General features: G+C 38.9%; 1 protein-coding gene across 2 annotated transcripts in view; it reads right to left on the reverse strand.

Moving 5' to 3' along the window:
• LOC108118347 (poly [ADP-ribose] polymerase-like) overlaps positions 1-17,644 on the reverse strand; it is a 172,339-nt gene that overhangs the window by 52,206 nt on the left and 102,489 nt on the right. Inside the window, exon 4 of one of the 2 annotated variants that reach the window (XM_041817873.1) lies at positions 5,289-5,813. In XM_041817873.1, coding sequence (XP_041673807.1) covers positions 5,289-5,813 — 525 coding nt within the window. Of the gene's footprint in view, positions 1-5,288; positions 5,814-16,989; positions 17,015-17,644 lie in introns of those variants that run through there. The other variant, XM_041817874.1, reaches the window with a different exon arrangement.

A 17,644-nucleotide genomic window follows, 5' to 3' on the forward strand; every position in this document is an offset into this window, starting at 1 on the left:
ACGGTTTCTCCGTCATCTATTTGTTTCATATAAGTCCCGTACACTCTTACGAGAATTTGATTGCTCTATATTCTGACATGCAATCCTCAATTATTTTAAGTAAATTTGTTTGACAAAATTGATAAAAATCATTTAAGTCAATTACATTTTCGTTTGGACATTTTGTGACAATTTGTGAAATATTTTTATAATTTACATCTTCTCGGACCGAAGCATTCTTATGGTAATCGGTAAGCATATGCTGACGTTCCCTTGACTCAAGATACTGGATACCACAAGTATGGCATAAAATTTCTCTTTTTTGCTCTTATGTATATCCCGAAATCTTAAGCTTTTTTGTAGGACTATTTGGTTCCTTACCCTCATCCATTCTTATCCGCTTGAGGGCATTTGCTGATGTTGAGGGAATATCGTCTCAAACAATAGCTGGTTCCTGTTGTTTTCCTTTATCCTTCTTGTTCATTAAAATGCTGAATGCATTTTGGGGTCCTTCACAATTCTTATAGTGCTCGTCAAATTTATAGTTGGGGACTATACGGTAGCACAAGTCACATCTTGTTTTAGATCTTGCCATTAAAACCTCGAAGGCATTCCGAGGTTTGGAACACTTGGCATAGTGCTCACTAAACTCACACATCTTCACAACCATAGAACACAAATCACATGCAATTGTAGACTCCATTTTTGATTTAAAGGATGTAGTTTTTAAGTTTTTATAATATTTGTAATGTATTTGTATATATATATTATTTGTAAACACTGTTTATAATTTTTAAAAACCGACGAAAATGATAAAGATAATCACAATAAAGCACCGAGACTTTTAATGTAGTTCTGAGGCGTTGAGTAACTGATTCTGAGCAATTCGAGTGGTGTCATTTATAAAGTCTCTAGACTATATTCACCTAATGTTACCAATAGGGAGTGCATACAGGTATGTTTAACTCCTAGAACCAATCGTATTGGTTTTGAGTATACATAGGAGCCCCAGACGCCAGTGATATGGTATTGAAGGATAAGGTAGACAAGGATGGCGAACAAATTAACGGATGATGATAATGAGGCCTAAGAGTTCAGTGAAAGTAAATATCGGTGTGTGCGGAAGAAATGACAAGTGTAATAAATATTCTATTTAATGGTTTCTACGGACAGCGGGATAGTTATTGCAAAATCTCCGTGTAAGAAAGATTTTCCCTTTCTAAGTTCACTTGATAAGAACGATGCCCAATGGTTCCACGAATGTAAATACAGGTGTGTGGGAAATAACTGTCAGAAACCGTCATGCACTATCGTTATGAAATAAACATTTTACCTTTTACCTTTATATATATATATATATATATTTACTTGTAACCACGTTGCCAGCACATCCATTCGATCGTGAACCAATTTAAAATTTCTAAAGCCTTAAGCTGAAAGTAGCTAGAACATAGGACATAGGCTGATTATAATACAGCTGACTTGATTTGAAAATGTTAAATACTTGTATTAACGGATAATCGGTATGTATGTGTGCGCCTGAGTCAGGTATTCTATAAGATCCTCCCTCTATTGGTTTTCTGGAAGACATGACCCTTTGCTATCTCTTGGATGAGTCCACCTGAGAACTCACCCCTACCCTCAAGTGTGCGCTCAGGTCTGCTTGTGCGTGGAGGTGCGAACTCACCCCAACCCTCAAGTGTGTGCTGATATCTGCTTGTGCGCGGAGGTGTGAAGATTTATTTTTAAGCGTTTTAATGAAAAGTTGGAGTTTTTAACTTACAATCGTATGCATACCCCTGGAAAGGGCTTGAAAAATGCTTTTAATGACAGAAACACACTTTTTTTTTTTTTTTGTAGAGAGGGTCTATATGGCGACCCCCAATTACCGAAATTTTTGCCTTTTTAGGGTAGTAGTGAGCACTTGGGGAAAACGGAATAATTTACGAACGTAATGTAATGATCTTGGAATCCTATGACCTATACCCGAAAAGGGTTTCTCAGTCAAGACACCAACCAAAGATTTATCCTAGACACTGGCTGGGCGGTCGGCTAATCAGTGGAGGGCCGTGTGCCATTTTAGCCTTGTGCCAATTCGCCGATGCCCCGATGCAATCCTCAAATATTAACGATTAAATTTCACGCTATCAAATTGGTCGTAATGTAATTTGTAATGAAGCAACTTGGCATATTTCCCCATTTGCTATTCACGAACGTCATCTTACTGTAATGCATTTGGTGGTGCACCTAGAGAATGGCCAACGAGTATAGGAGTGAACAGCACCGCGTTAGAATGGCTCGACTTCGTGCTTCTCAGTCACAAGAGCAACGTAAGGAAGCATTTGAATCGAGCATCGTTTCGATACGATTACAGCAATTATTTTAGCTTGCATCCTAGCGTTTGCACTGGGCAAATGGACGTTGTTTGCAAGTATTGTGGTCCATTAAAGTTTTTCGGAGAAACGCCAGGATTATGCTGCTTTAGTGCTAAAGGTAAATGACCATTGTTGACTCCGCCACTTGAGCGGACGTCCAAATGACGGCATCTGGAACCGACAATAAAGGTATATATATTTATTACGCTCACTATACTCATACACCGAAAAAAGTGTATAAAATACTGACTTGTTTTCATTTTGTAGATATATGGTCGTATTCATCATCGAATTGTGTCTTTAATACCACACAGCATGAATTTGTACAAATGTTTTACAACATGGAAGAACAAATCGATCGACGTGGAGAGATAAATGCAGGAATAAAGCGATCAATTCCTCAAAAGCAGAAACGTCTTTATGAACATCATGCGTTTGTCAGGTTTTTTAAGAGTGGCGCGTATCAATATCATAATTTCTTTCATTTATTAGACAAATGACTAGTAACCTTTAATTAATCCTGCATAACATTTACGTATGAAAATCTACTGTTTAGGTGAAGAAACTATAAAGAATGGTAGCGAAACGAATTATTACGAATATATGATTCGTCAAAATTCAACCTGCCATGATGTTGTTAATCCCCAATCACCTTGCATGGTCGATGAAAAGTGTTCTAAACGATATCCACGGAAATTTATCACGGAGACCGTCACTAGTAACGATAAAAGTAATGAAAAGAATGGATTTCGTTGTCAACAACCATTGGATTGTTTTATATTGGCCACTTATTTTTAAAACGTTTAAGATACATCGCAACGTTAGGTATTAGCATTCAGTGAAGTCCATAATATGTGTGTGTAAAGCGATATGGCGGTTTTTGGATTGCAATCCTTAAATACTAACGATTAAATTTCACGCTATCAAATTGGTCTTATGTAACTTGTAGCGACTTGGCCTATTTCCCCATTTCCTATTCACGAACGTCATCCTACTGTTATGGTCAACGAGTATATTTTACTTTCAATGCTTTTAGCGATCTGCCAAAACGATCCGTTTGCACTAACTTTGCTTTACTAGGAGATCCCTCGTTATTTTATAATACTTGGAATGCTTCATCAAAGCATCGTTTTACCAATGCTCTACTAATGTGTACAGTTCATCCAAAGAATGACGAATGTTTCTATTTGCGGTTGTTGTTGGAAAATGTGCCTTGACCAGCATTATTTGGGACACTATGGATTTTTGATGGTGTAATATTCCCAACATATATAGAAGTGACTTATTAGAAAACGATACCCATACCCATACCCATACAAACCTTATTCGCTAACAAAATTTCGACTTGTTTTCCATCAAATCTATATGACCTGTGGCACAAATATAAGGATAATATGTCAGAAGATATTTTACATTAAATCGTGCCACTTTCAGAAGTCACGATGTTCAGGTGAATGAGGAGATACATAATCGTAATTTACTCTTGATCGAAGACATGTGTTACCTTAAAAGCGATAGTTTATTAATCAGATTAGGAATGCCAGCACCAAATCGTGAAATCAAGACGCATTTAATATAGAATTTAAACAGGAAAATGAATGGAATTAGATTTAGTAGTTCAATTTCATGTACCGCTGTTGAATTCCCATGAAAAGGAAGTTTATGATTCTTTAATGAAGGCAATAGACGATGGAAACGGTGATTTATATTTTGGATGGACTGTTGGAATCGTTAAGACATTCCTCATGTGAATAATTTTATCCACTGTTTGTTCGAGATCAAACATAGCGGTTGAAGTTACTTCTTTCGGAATAGCAGCCACATTGTTAGGAGGGTGCCATACGGATAATATTAGGCAAAATTCAGCAATGGCCAAAGTTTACTTTACCGAACATGGAATTATTAACGGAATGACTAGTGATGTTTTGGAGGAGCAATGAGTTAACTTTCTGGTGCCTCCAAACAGTAATTGCAAGATATACTGCGAAGATACCGAAACGATACCAATGAAAACGGAATACGAAACGGAATGCTCATTTAAATCTATGGACTGCGTCACAAATGGAGATAAAACCACGAACTATCCAAATCAATTTTTAAACTCCTTGGATAGATGAGCCTGACTTACCACCGCACAATTTACGCCTAAAAGTTTGCTCCGTTGTCATCATGCTTCGAAATATAAAACAACCAAAACTGTGCAACGGTACCCGATTGGTGGTTAAAAAATTGATGAGCAATGTAATTAAAAGTAATTAAATTTAAAGGCGCAATGTTCTCATTCTGAGGAAACCAATGATCCTAACCAATTTGCCGCTTGGATTTAAAAGATTTTCGGTCCGGCTTCAATTGGCATCACCAAAAACACATCACAAGGTCAATCCTTTAAAGTTTCTGGAATTAATCTAAAACATCATGGTAAAAGACCATCTGCGATGTTTGTTTATAAAACAAACTAAGAATGTCGTGCATCATAAGGTACTTAAGTTTACAGTAACATATAAACTCAAACTAGAAACACTAATATATGATTAAAGTACTTTTGTATTAAAAAATTAAATAATTCGAAAATCGACCTATTAATTGCTCCAAAGGCGGATCAGATTACGGAAAGTCAGTTAATGAATAATAAAAGAACCAAGACAAACCAAACATAACCAGACATAATATTAAAACCATAGAAAACATAGAAATTTTAAAAAGACAGGTCACGTTCGACAGCCTCAGCCATAGGTCGTGTTTTCTACTAAACGTTTACGTAGCGCAGCACCCAAACATAAAAGCAAAAGACTAACAGACTAACAGACTGACAGAGCTGATGGCCTTAGATGCTATTGTTCCTAGCCATTTGTTAGTTCCTAGTTTTAACTAACTGTAAGCCTTAGATAAATAAACAAATAAAATAAATAAATATTTAAAAAAATGTATACTAACCCATTTAATTCGCTGCTCTCCTTCGTTATTTCATTTTTACAAAAGTTATTTTCTCTGGGAGCAATTCGGAAAACTCGTGTAGTTGGTTTTTTTTGTACTAAATTTAAGAAGGTATATGTTATTTGAAGATCTTTTGGAACTTTGCATGCTAATCTGGTCGGATCGGTTAAAAATTTTGAACATTTGCTCCACTCAGATATATTTCCGTTACACATATATCCAGATTTATTAAAGATAAACTGTGAGCTGCCGCATTCAGAACATGATTCAATAGCACCAAAGGTCAGCAAGTCTGCGGCTTGATCCAATAACCTTTCCGCGTTACCAGTTATAGGCTGTTGATTGTTCCACGTTAAAAGTTTCTCTATATCAATCTTTTTCATTATTTTTTTAAGTTCATCACGAAATTTAAAAAAGTCATCATTTTGCTTTTTCAAAAGTTTTATTATTTCATTTTCTTTACTTCTATCCGTTAATTCAAGTTTAATTTTCTTTGCTTCTTGCAATTCTTCTGATTTTATTTCTCTGTAAGAAATAGAAAATAAACATTTTTTAATGATATTAAGTGGTAAGTTTATTACTGCACAAATTCGCTTATTATAAGGAACAACTTAGTTTAGTTCACTTAGTTAAAGAGACTCCCGACACATCATAAATAACTAAAGGCACATTTATTCAACTTCTTTCTCGACATAGATCTTAGCGTATAGCCTGACGCATCTGGGAATAGGTAGAGCCCAGCATTTCTTGTAACGAAACCACAAGAGCTTGAATGTAGGTTTTTTTGCAGGTTCTGGTAATGTTTAATGGCCTATTAATTAATGGCCTTTTATGAATGTACCCGAAAAAACATTAACTAACAAATTTGACATTAAGAGCCCCCTCACCACTCCGCAAGACTCTATAGCAGTATGGATTCCTTTATGTAAATCACAACTTTCTAGCTTTTATAGTTCCTAAGATTTTCCAGAAATCGTGGGCGTTAGGGTGGGAGTGGCTAGATAAGAAACCAATTCTCACATCATAAAAACCTAGAAGCTTAATATTTTCTATCATTTAAAGTTACCGAGATATCAGCTTTTCTACAAAATGCGAAAACCATCTTTCGAGCTTGGTGGGCGTAACAGTGGGTGTGGCTGGAAGATGCGCTTCCATCTCAAGATTAAATATACTTAATTTCCTAAGATCTCAGCGCTCATACGGACAGACAGACTGACGGACAGACCGACAGACGGACGGACGGACGGATGGACAGACGGACATGGCTTAATCGACTTCGCTATTGATACTGATTACGAATATATACTTTATAGGGTCGGAAACGCTTCCTTCTACCTGTTACATACTTTCCAACGAATCTAGTATACCGTTTTACGCTACGAGATGTGCTTAATAATACGTATTTAAGAGATGCCACTGCAACTTGCCACTCGGTTTCATCCGGCCACGCCTACTCTAACGTCCACAAACCGCGGAAAATTGTGGGGTCTATATTATTATAATGAATGCCTTCGTTTGACCTTGTAAAACTTATATCTGTTAATAAAATGTTTGGTAACTAAGTTTTTTGGTTAGTTTTGGAAATAAGTTATATAACATCAAACGGAAGCATTCGTAATAATATCATGAACACCAAAGTTTTCCGCGAATTGTGGGCGGGAAAGTAGGGGTGACAGAATGAAAAGTCGTGAAAAGTTGCAGTGGCATCTCTTAAATACGTATTCTTAAGCACAACTTTCTAGCTCTAATAGTTTCCGAGATTTTTGCAATTTTCGTTTTTTGGCTTTTGGGGGCATCATAAAAACCTACATGCTGAATCCGAACGTTCTATCATTTATAGTTACCAAGATATAAGCTTTTCTACAAAAAGGGCAACCGTATTTCAAGCTTGGTGGGCGTAAGAGTGGCTGTGGCCGGATAATGGTACCACTATAAGATACGCTCTAATAGTTCCCGATTTGTGGGCGTTAGAGTGGGCGTGGCAGGATGCTGAAATAAACTTGCGCTTAATCCCAATTTTGTAACTCTTATAGTTTCTGAGATCTCAGCGTTCATACGGACAGACGGACGGACAGACGGACATGGCTTAATCGATTTCGCTATTGATACTGATCAAGAAGATATATACTTTGTAGGATCGGAAACCTGTTACATATATTTCAACGAATCTGGTATACCCTTTTACTCTACGAGTAACGGGTCTAATGAATGTATGACCGTATGACACTGTACGTGTCTACATAAGTGTACGTTGGTTTGTACGTCTAGAAATTAAGCTGGCAGCCCTTTCTTACAGTTAAATTTGACATTTTGTTTATTTTCTAAGGTGATTTACGTAAGAATGTATGTAAATTGTGAAATATATGTAATTTTTATATATATAGAAGATACTGCGAGTGGACTCCGAAGGGGAAAAAAGTTTCATTTACAGGCACTGTTTTTCCGTTGTTTCTATCGTATAAGTGCTAGATTCTTCACTGTGAACTGTTGCACAATCAGATTCGGGTTCGCTTTGAAGGGCCTTAATTTTTTGTCGCTAAAGGGAGTCGGCGACAAAATTTTCTTTGCCCGGAGTGTATATGAATTTTTCGCCGTAGTCATCTAAGGGTTCTGGAAATCATCGTTATGAGTTTTTTGCCTTGCGGCAGTACAGCCTTAGATCGAAGGGTTTCTTAAAGTCTGGGTATTCGAGGGTGATATCTTCTGATGCCAAAATGTTTCGAAGACTATCTAATGCGTCTCTTTGCTGATCGTTAAAATTTATTGGTATTTTCCTTGACATGTGTTTACTTAGGGAACCGTTTTCTCCCTTAAGGAGGTTGGTTAGTGCCTTACTATTGTAGCGAAATCTTTTATTAAACACCTATACAAGCTGGCAAGTCCTAAGAATGATCTAAGTGAGAATAATCTTGTCGGTTCTGTGTATTCCTTAATGTCTGCTACCTTTTCAGCGTCAGTTGTAGCCCCGTTTCGGGCTATTATGAAGCCGAGGTTTTGGACACTTTCTTTAATAAAATGGGTTCATAACATTTGTGTTGTACGGCAAGGTTTGAGTTGCAAAGGACTTTAGATTTTTTTTTTATCATTTTGATAAACTCCTGTTTTACTGACTCTGGAACGACTATGTCATTTATGTTGGTAAAGTTTACATTGTCGGAATCAAGAAACTCCACGTCCTCAGACAAGGAACCATACAAAATGTTTTTAGTTTGCATATTGAGGGTGGCTCCCACTTGCGTTAGCAAGGCGCAGCCTATGATCCCGTCAAATGTTGTTATCTAATATGAAAAATGGGGAAGTTGTTCCTAAGAACAACCCGTGAAATGAAATCACCCGAAATGATGAGGCTACTGGCGTTATGTTTTTAAGATCCTTTACGGGCTTTATATAATTTTTCTCTGCCTCTGTATCAATAAAATTTTTTAAAGTACTCCTGAAAGCAACGATAAGAGTGGTTCATTTGGTGAATATCATTCTGACAGTTTGACTTTTTCACTGGCGCAAGACATCCCTGTCGTTTCGTTCTTAAATTTGAGTGCGCTGCAATACGTGCACATTTTATCCATTTTTCATTTCATTTTTCACAGCTGGATGAAGACTGTAGTCAATGCTACTATCATAATGGAAAGCAGCAAAATTTTAATCAATACATGGTGTTCGTCTTGATCGAACTACTCTCGCTCGAACATCTTAATGGCAGACGAAAGGTCCTTAGCATATCGTACTCGATAACTAACCTTACTTATCGTCGATTCAGTGATTCAGGCGAACGGGTCTCAGAGGCAAATATTCTGACCTTTATGCTTGTTGCTTGCCTGATTCTGAGTCCTGAAATACCCGTTTCACTTGCGCTTGAGGTGTATATCGGACAATTGCATTTTGTTTTGGGGCCATTTTTTCGGAAGCAAATGCGTTCGTCAGTTAAAAACATATACGTCGTAGATTATTTAGAAAATTAAAATTATAACGAAATTTAGCTTTGATTTGTCCCCGCTTCCCATTTATTTTCATGTGCTTCTGTGCTGTTTCTTCGCTCTCCAAATCTAGGCGACAGTATCTGTCGTCAACGTTAAGGGACGCTTCAAAAGGGAATAGAGGAATGTCCTTAGAACTTAATGTTTTGCAGTGTGAAGAAGAAGTAAGAAAACGACACACAAGAAGAGTTGTAGTTGAGAACCGGAACGGAATAGATCATGCCACGCGCCAGAAAACGTTTCTGTTTGAAGCAGCTACGAGAGCATCCAGAAGCAGATAATAATTCAAGTGAATCTACGTCATCAGAAGTGGGATTACGCAGGCATGAAACCGAAAGTGAAAATAATCTGAAATTGCTTTTGGAATCACAAACTCGTACTTTCTCGGAACTCATAAAAGTAGTGCAGTGAGTTCCGAATGACGCAGTATCCGTTGTATTGCCGAGCTTTAACCCTGATCGTGCATACGCCGATGCAAAGTCATGAAGTGCAACGGTGGATTACATTCTCTTTGAAAACAGACTGGAAGGCAGTGCTCTCGAGATGGCTCTCAGCAGCTCATTGGAAGGAAGCGCGTCACATTGGCTTGCTCAAACACGCTACCCTGGGATCACATGGACGCAGTTCAGGGGGCTATTCTTGCAGTATTTCGCCGGAACGGAGACGCCCAACTGAGGGAGAGTCATTGTCACTGTATGGATGCAGAATAGTTACAACCCTGATGTCCAGATGGAAGTCTCTAACGGTATAGCTAATTGCCGTTTCAGTTGCTTTGGCACTTTTGGCTGGAATAGAAAAGCGATTGCGACGTTTGGCTTTTACTACAGAAGTTAATTCTCGGAACGAATTAAACGGAACAGGATTAAAAACGGAATGGAAGAACGGAATTAAAAGCTTTTTCTTTTGATGCCGGTCCGAGCCGCGGTTCTGGCGACTGCCTGCCAGCCCCTGCTAATAAGAAAACCAAATTCTTCAAAATTCGATGGCACAAATGCGGCAAAGAGGGTCACAAGAAGGCGGAATGTAGCTCGTCTGGTGTGTTCACGAGATCGCTCCACTTTTATCTGCTTTAAGTGTGGTAAGGAAGGACACGTTGCTACCGTGTGTCCGGATCGTCAGGAGCGCCCAATGCCGGTCAAGAGGGATTATGTTAAAGACGACAGTCTGTGCACTGTACTGGAACCACTTGAAACTTTTCAATAATTTGATAAGTCGTTTCAATTTTGTTTTGACTCTGGAGCTGAGTGCTCGCTCATCAAGGAAGCCGTCGCGCTATAGCTGTCTGGATCCAGAATAAATAACGTAGTTATTTTAAGGGGTATTAGTACTAAAACGGTTTGCAACACCCTACAGATTTTGGCCAATGTTATGATTTGCGAACATTCCTTTCAAATTCTTTTCTATATAGTTCAGGATAGTTACATCAAATACGATGCTTTGATTGGGCGGGAAATTTTGAGTCAGGGTATCGGTGTCAAACTTACATCTAATTTTTTACTTTCAGATTGTATATCCGACTTGGCCAATGTTGATACCAATCTGTGTGGCTAAGATAAAGATAGGTTAATATTATTGTTACAAAATTATTCTGATTCGTTTATAAACGGCATACCACAAAGACGAGTGACTACAGGGCAATTAGATATTCGATTAATTGACCAAAACGAGACTGTTCAGAGACGCCCCTACAGATCAAGCGAAGAGGAAAAATAACAAGTTACAGTGTTAAACAGTTAAACAGCTATTGTATTTGGGCATTATAAGACATAGTTCCTTTCCCTTCGCTAGTCCGATGTTACTTGTTAGGAAAAAAAATGGGACTGACCGTCTCTGTGTCGACTATAGGGAATTAAATGCGAACACTGTTTCCGATAAGTATCCCTAGCCACTTATTTCAGATCAGATAGGTAGTTTAAAAGGCGCTAGCAAAGATGAAGCTTTCGAAAGACTTGAAGTAGTTTTGCAAACCCTTACTAAGTCCGGTTTTCCTTTTAACATCACAAAATGTTTTTTTCTTAAGTCTTGTATTGAATTTTTGGGATTTGAAGTTAAAGCAGGTGAAATAAGACCCAATCCAAGGAAAATAAAAGCTTTGACAGATCTGCCACCCCCACAGTCCGTAACACAGCTGAGACAGTTCATTGGTCTTGTTTCCTATTTTAGGCAATTTGTTCCTCAGTTCTCACAGCTGTTAAAGCCGCTGTATGCATTAACTTCCAAGAACATATCGACGTATGAACAAATACGGCAAAAAGTAATTTCCATCTTGACAAAGGAACCCGTACTCACTATATTCGACTCACTTCTTCCGATTGAGCTTCATACTGACGCAAGTGCTGACGGTTATGGGGCAATTTTGTTGCATAAGGTTGAGAAAAAACCTCGAGTGATTGATTATTTTAGCAACAGGCCTTCGCCCGCCGAATCGCGTTACCACTCATATGAGTTGGAAACGCTTGCAGTATACATTTCAATGAAGTACTTCCGCCATGCAGGTGCATGGTCGTCACTTTACAGTTTATACGGATTGCAACTCGCTCAAGGCTTCTAAAACTAAAGCTGAACTAACTCCAAAAGTTGAAAGGTGGTGGTCGTATATGCAGCTTTTTAAATTCAATATTGAGCACAGAGCAGGTGACAGAACGGCTCATGTAGACCTTTTCTCTCGAAACCCAGTGTCAGAAAATCTTAAAAATCCAAATCCAATGTATTTGACCGCGACCGAAGACGTCTGCTCTCTGTCGCCCCGACTCCTAACCCCAAGCAGAGTTGCCGTTACTCAGTCTTGGAGCTCACAATGCCCTTCCACCCTCTCCACGATCGATGCACTAACGTCAGCTTGGGCAATCTCTTCTACGTTGTCATCGGTAACCACCGTTTCTGCAAATACAACAACAACTGCGTCTACGTTATCGTCGGCTCTCCAGCCAATTCTCTCATCGCAAGCTAAACCAACAAAAACTACGACAACTAACCAAAACAGAACAAAACTCAGCAAGCGGGTTCGGCCATACAAACCGGACCTGATCGGTATTTTCATATCAAGCGTAAGCTCAGCCTGCAGAATAACGCCGTATGTAACAAGTCAAAACTGTCCAAACTGAAAATAAAATACCCGGGAATTCTAACATCAATAGATTTGCGCTCCTAGCAGAAATTGAACCAGAACGGGCTCAGGAGACCCAACCGAATCCTAAGCCCCCACCAAGTTACATTAGGAAGAAAATCCCGAACGCCCTGGTAAAACAAAATTATTGCGCTGACTTGGGACGGACACTTTCATGTTGTTCCGCTCACAAAAGGGGATATCCATGAAACCAAGCTTCAGACCAAATCTCAAGAACAGTACCGAGCTGTTTCCAAATACCTGGAGGAAGCTAGGAAAAGCTACTACACGTACCAACTTAAAAGCAGCAAGGGCTTGCAAGTAGAATAAAAGGAATCGAGCACGACGTAACCACCGAGGAAGTTATCGATGCTCTCAAGGAATAAGGGGTTCTCTGCAAAAAACGTTGGTAATATTGGGAACAGGAAAAAAGAGCCGCAACCACTCTTCAGGGTCGAGCTTGAGGCAGACAGCAAAGTCCTGAAGAAAAATGAAGTGCATCCCATTTATAATCTGCAATACTTATTGCACCGAAGAATTGGAAGCCGTGGAAGAGCCACATAAAAGATACGGCCCAGTGCAATGCACAAATTGTCAGGAGTATGGGCACACCAGGGCTTACTGTTCACTTCGAACAGTCTGTGTAGCTTGTGGAGACTTCCACAATTTGGGCAACTGCCCTGCCAACAAAGAAGACCCCGCAAAGAAAAAATACGTTAACTGCCAAGGTAACCACACGGCAAACTACAAAGGCTGCCCGTGACAGCAACGCGTCATCAGAATACCCAAAATTTTGTACAATTACCCGCGTACGACGCCGGAAGTATTTTCCGACACGGCTGCAACATGGCTGCAGAACATGGTGCTACAGCTACTTGTAGCTAAGCAGTCCAAATAACAGATGGCAAATCTACGAATAACGATGTGGAACGTCAATGGCGTTTCTCGGCACAACCATGAAGTAACACAGTTTCTGAATGATAATCATATCGACATTATGCTACTGGCACGACGCAAACAAATACAACTTCCAAGTAAGAGGATACACTCTCTACCGCACAGATCATCCAGATGGAAAAGCCCACGTCGGAGTAGGAATCCTAATCAGGGAACGCATCAGGCACCACTTTCACCGAAGTTTTTTTCAAGTGCAGTCAGGCAACGGAAACCTCACCATAGCCGCTGCCTACTGCCCACCTCGCTTTACAATTTCTGAAGGACAATTCATGGACTTCTATAACCCGCTTGGAGATTGTTTTATAGCCGCAGGGGACTATAATGCCAAACACACGCACTAGGGATCACTCCTCGTGACTCCCAAAGGAAGGCAATTATACGATGCAATCATAAAACCGAACAACAATTTAGACTTCGTTTCCCCTGGCAGACCCACATACTGGCCATCAGACCTGAGGAAAGTCCCAGACCTAATAGACTTTGCGGTGACAAAAAACATTCCCCGCAATTTAATAAGCGCTTTCGGACCTGTCGTCAGACCATTAGCCAGTGTAAATAACTCTGCTTCAAAGCACAAAAACTACATATGACCCCCACAGGCTGACGTCGCACAGAACCAACTGGTTAAAATACAAAAAGTATGTAAGCTCACACAATGTAACCCCGAATCGGACGTTTACTGCTCTACCGATGCTCTTGAAGAAGTATTCGTGGAGGCAGCCACTATCGCAACACCACAAGGCTGAGAGATGCAAGCCAACCAACTCAAAACTAATCTGCAAATTGAACGGCTAGTCTTAGAAAAGAGGAGCCTGCCTTGAGAATCGAACTTCGAAACTCTGCCATTGAGGTTATTTGTAAGCTCTCTAATGGGATCATGACACTCGGCTACTATCCAAAAAAAATGGAAAAAATTTATTGTCATTATGTACCCAAGCCCGGAAAAGACCATACAATTTCCTCATCCTACAGACCAAGCAGTCTATTATCGTGTTTGTCTAAGTTGTTAAAAAAAGGTCAATGGTTTTCCCGCTCATCAATTTGGCTTCCGTCAAAACCATAGAACAATTGAGCAAGTAAACAGAATAGCATCAGAAATTCTCACAGCCTTTGAGCATCGGGAATACTGCAGCGCAATATTCCTCGATGTACGTCAAGCCTTTGATCGAGTATGGCAAGATGGTCTCATGCACAAAAATAAAACACATTTGCCTGGATACACTCATAAGCTTCTTGAGTCGTATCTATACAAAAGAACCTTCGCAGTAAGGTGCAAACAAAAAGCTTCCTACAATGAAGAACTCTCCATACACCCCAATCGCCTCGCAAGAAGCATGACTAGGGTTCCCAGCCGATCCCGTCTACAATGCAACGACCTGCCAAGCCAGCAATAACTTTTGCGTCCCTATAGTACAATATCAGTCATATGACTGTTAGTCAGATTAATTAGTTTTAAGATTTGATACACTTATGGTCTCCAAAGGGAGAACATTCAATAAATAAATAGAAAAGTAAAAAAAAATGTAATCACTGATATTTATGCCATTTCTAAGTTCGTCTATTTGTTCCATACCACTAGACTAGACTCTGAAAGCTGTATCAAGTCAGTGAGGTCTTTGAAATCCGTTTTTGGTGTTCCTTCCCGTTTGATCTCTGATCAAGGTCGTAGCTTTGCGAGTACTTTGTTTCGTTTATTTTGCTCAGCACAGAAGATAGGTTTGCATTTAATCGCAACATGTGCTAGTCGGCCCATGGCCAAGTCGAGCGGGTAATGAGCACTCTAAAGTCAATGCTGACTGCTGTTGAAACAGGAAAGGGATCTTGGCAGGACGCTATGAAATCCAATTGGCTCTTAAATGCACGCCCTACAGAGTAACAAAGGTTAGTCCGTTAGAGTTGCTTATTGGAAAAGATTTGATAAAAATAAAGCCACTATTGTAAGGCATAAAGTTAGGGATCATGTTCTACTCAAAAATGAGGAGCGACATCAGACAAAGTTAAACCCCAAATTTAAGGGAGATCGTCATAAACTAAAAGCGTAAAAAGGCAACCGAACTTATAAATATTCTCACGAGTTGTTAAGAAGTATGCCTGAGAAGGGGATTACCACAGAATATGATGATGAAGTTATGGAAAATGATGCTGATGATCGCGCCAGTGAGGGTTGCGATGTTTCCATGGAATGAGAAAACGTAAATGATGACGAAATCTCCGAATCACCCTAAGATTAATGTTTTTTCTGTACAGGTGCGTGCCCGAGTTATGTGGTTCGCCATTTTCTATGGTCTAGACGTGGTCTTCGGGAGGACAAACTGTGCTACGAACTGGCCAGTTTGAATTTATTTGATAGTTTTTAGGTCGAGTTAACTGTGTGCTATATGTCCATATGTCCATATGCTATGTGTGCTATATGCTATATGCTATATGTGCTATATGTCCGGTTGGACGAGGCAAGACTATAAGAGAATGTTAAGTTTCATAAGCTGGAAATGAAAATTGTTTGCGAAAAACAGAGATTGTTGATGAAATGAAAATTAAATTGATATTGTTTGAACTTACGGTAATACGGATCTCATGACTTTATATTATAAAACAACTGTTTTACACAATTTTAATATATTCATTTTGATAGTTAAAATTCCCTAAGCGCCATCTATTTCCGGAGAAAGAAGGTTGAGTAAGTAATACTGACGTCACTGCCCATATGAGGCCTTATAACTTAAATTTCTTCATAAATAGCAAAATAATGAAAAATCTTTGGTAAATCGATAGATATTAACAGAAAGAAATAAGTTATACAAGGTCAAACCAAAGCATTCATAATAATAATATAGACGCCATAGTTTTTCTTGGTTTGTGGGCGTTAGAGTGGGCGTGGCGAAAAGGAAACTCTTAAATACTTATTTTTAAGCACAACTTTGTAGCTCTTATAGTTTGCTTTTTTTTCGTGTTTTGTGGGCGTTAGGGTGGGCGTGGCTAGATGGGAAAAAATTAATTTGCATTTGGAGCATCAAAAAAAACCTACATGCTTAAACCGAACTTTCTATCTTTTATAGTTACCGCGATATCAGCTTTTCTAGAAAATGCGAAAACCGTCTTTTGAGCCTTGTGGGCGTATGGGTGTGGCCGGATAGTAGTATCACTATAAGATGCGCTGGCATCTAAAGATTAAACATTCTGAATTTCTAGCTCTTATAGTTCCTGAGATTTCAGCGATTTCCGATATTTGCGATTTGTGGGCGTTAGAGTGGCGTGGCAGGATGCTGTAATAACCTTGCGTAGGGACCTCAAGAATCTTCATGGTTAATCTCAACCTTGTATCTCTTATAGTTCCTGAGATCCTAGCGTTCATACAGACAGACAGACGGACATCGTTCAATCGTCTTCGCCATACATCCTGATCAAGAATATATATACTTTATAGGGTCGGAAACGCTTCCTCTGTCCGCTCTCCAAATCGAGGAGACAGTTTCTGTCGTCAACGTTAGTCTGTGCGCTGGTGTGAGTGAGTGGCCGCTTTAAAAGGAAATAGCGGAAAGTTCTTCGAACTTTATGTGAAAATGGTAGCATTGATTGAGATCATTCGTAGTTGAGAAGCGGAACGGAATAGATCATGCCACGTGCCAGAAAACGTTACTGCTTGAAGCAGCTCCGAGAGCAGCCAGAGGCAGAAGAAAATTCAAGTGAATCTACAACATATACAAAAAATTTAAAAAAAATTAAAAACTTAAATAAATTTCAAAAAAATCTTTAGAAAAAGTTAAATTGCAATAAGAATATAAACAGTTAAAAAATGAACAAATTCCAATTTAATAATGCAACGTACAAGTTTTATAAAGAAATAAAAATAAAATATTCAATAAAATAATTGTTTATTTTTTATAGCACAATATCAAGAACAAAAACAACAAGAACAAGAACCGTAAGATACCCGTTGCTGTCTTAAATTATTTAAAACAAGAGGAAACGCTATAGTCGAGTGCCGCGACTATAAGATACCCGTTACTAATTTACACAATTTTAAAATGGTCATTTTGCTAGTGGAAATTTCCAAAGCCCCAGGAGAAAGTATGTTGAGTAACTGATAGTGACGTCACTGTCCATGTGAGGCCTTATAACCTACATTTCCTAATAAATAGCGAAATAATGTTCCGATTTGAAAAATTTTTAATAAATCGATACATATTGACAGAAATAAGTTAGATAAAATCAAACGAAGGCATTCGTAATAATATTATGGACGCCACAGTTTTCCGAGGTTTGTAGTCGTTACAGTAGGCGTGACCAGATAAGTAGGCGTGTCAGGATGCTGAAATAAA

Source organism: Drosophila eugracilis, unplaced genomic scaffold (assembly GCF_018153835.1).
Source record: "Drosophila eugracilis isolate 14026-0451.02 unplaced genomic scaffold, ASM1815383v1 contig_2029, whole genome shotgun sequence".
Classification (NCBI taxonomy): Eukaryota; Metazoa; Arthropoda; class Insecta; order Diptera; family Drosophilidae; genus Drosophila; species Drosophila eugracilis.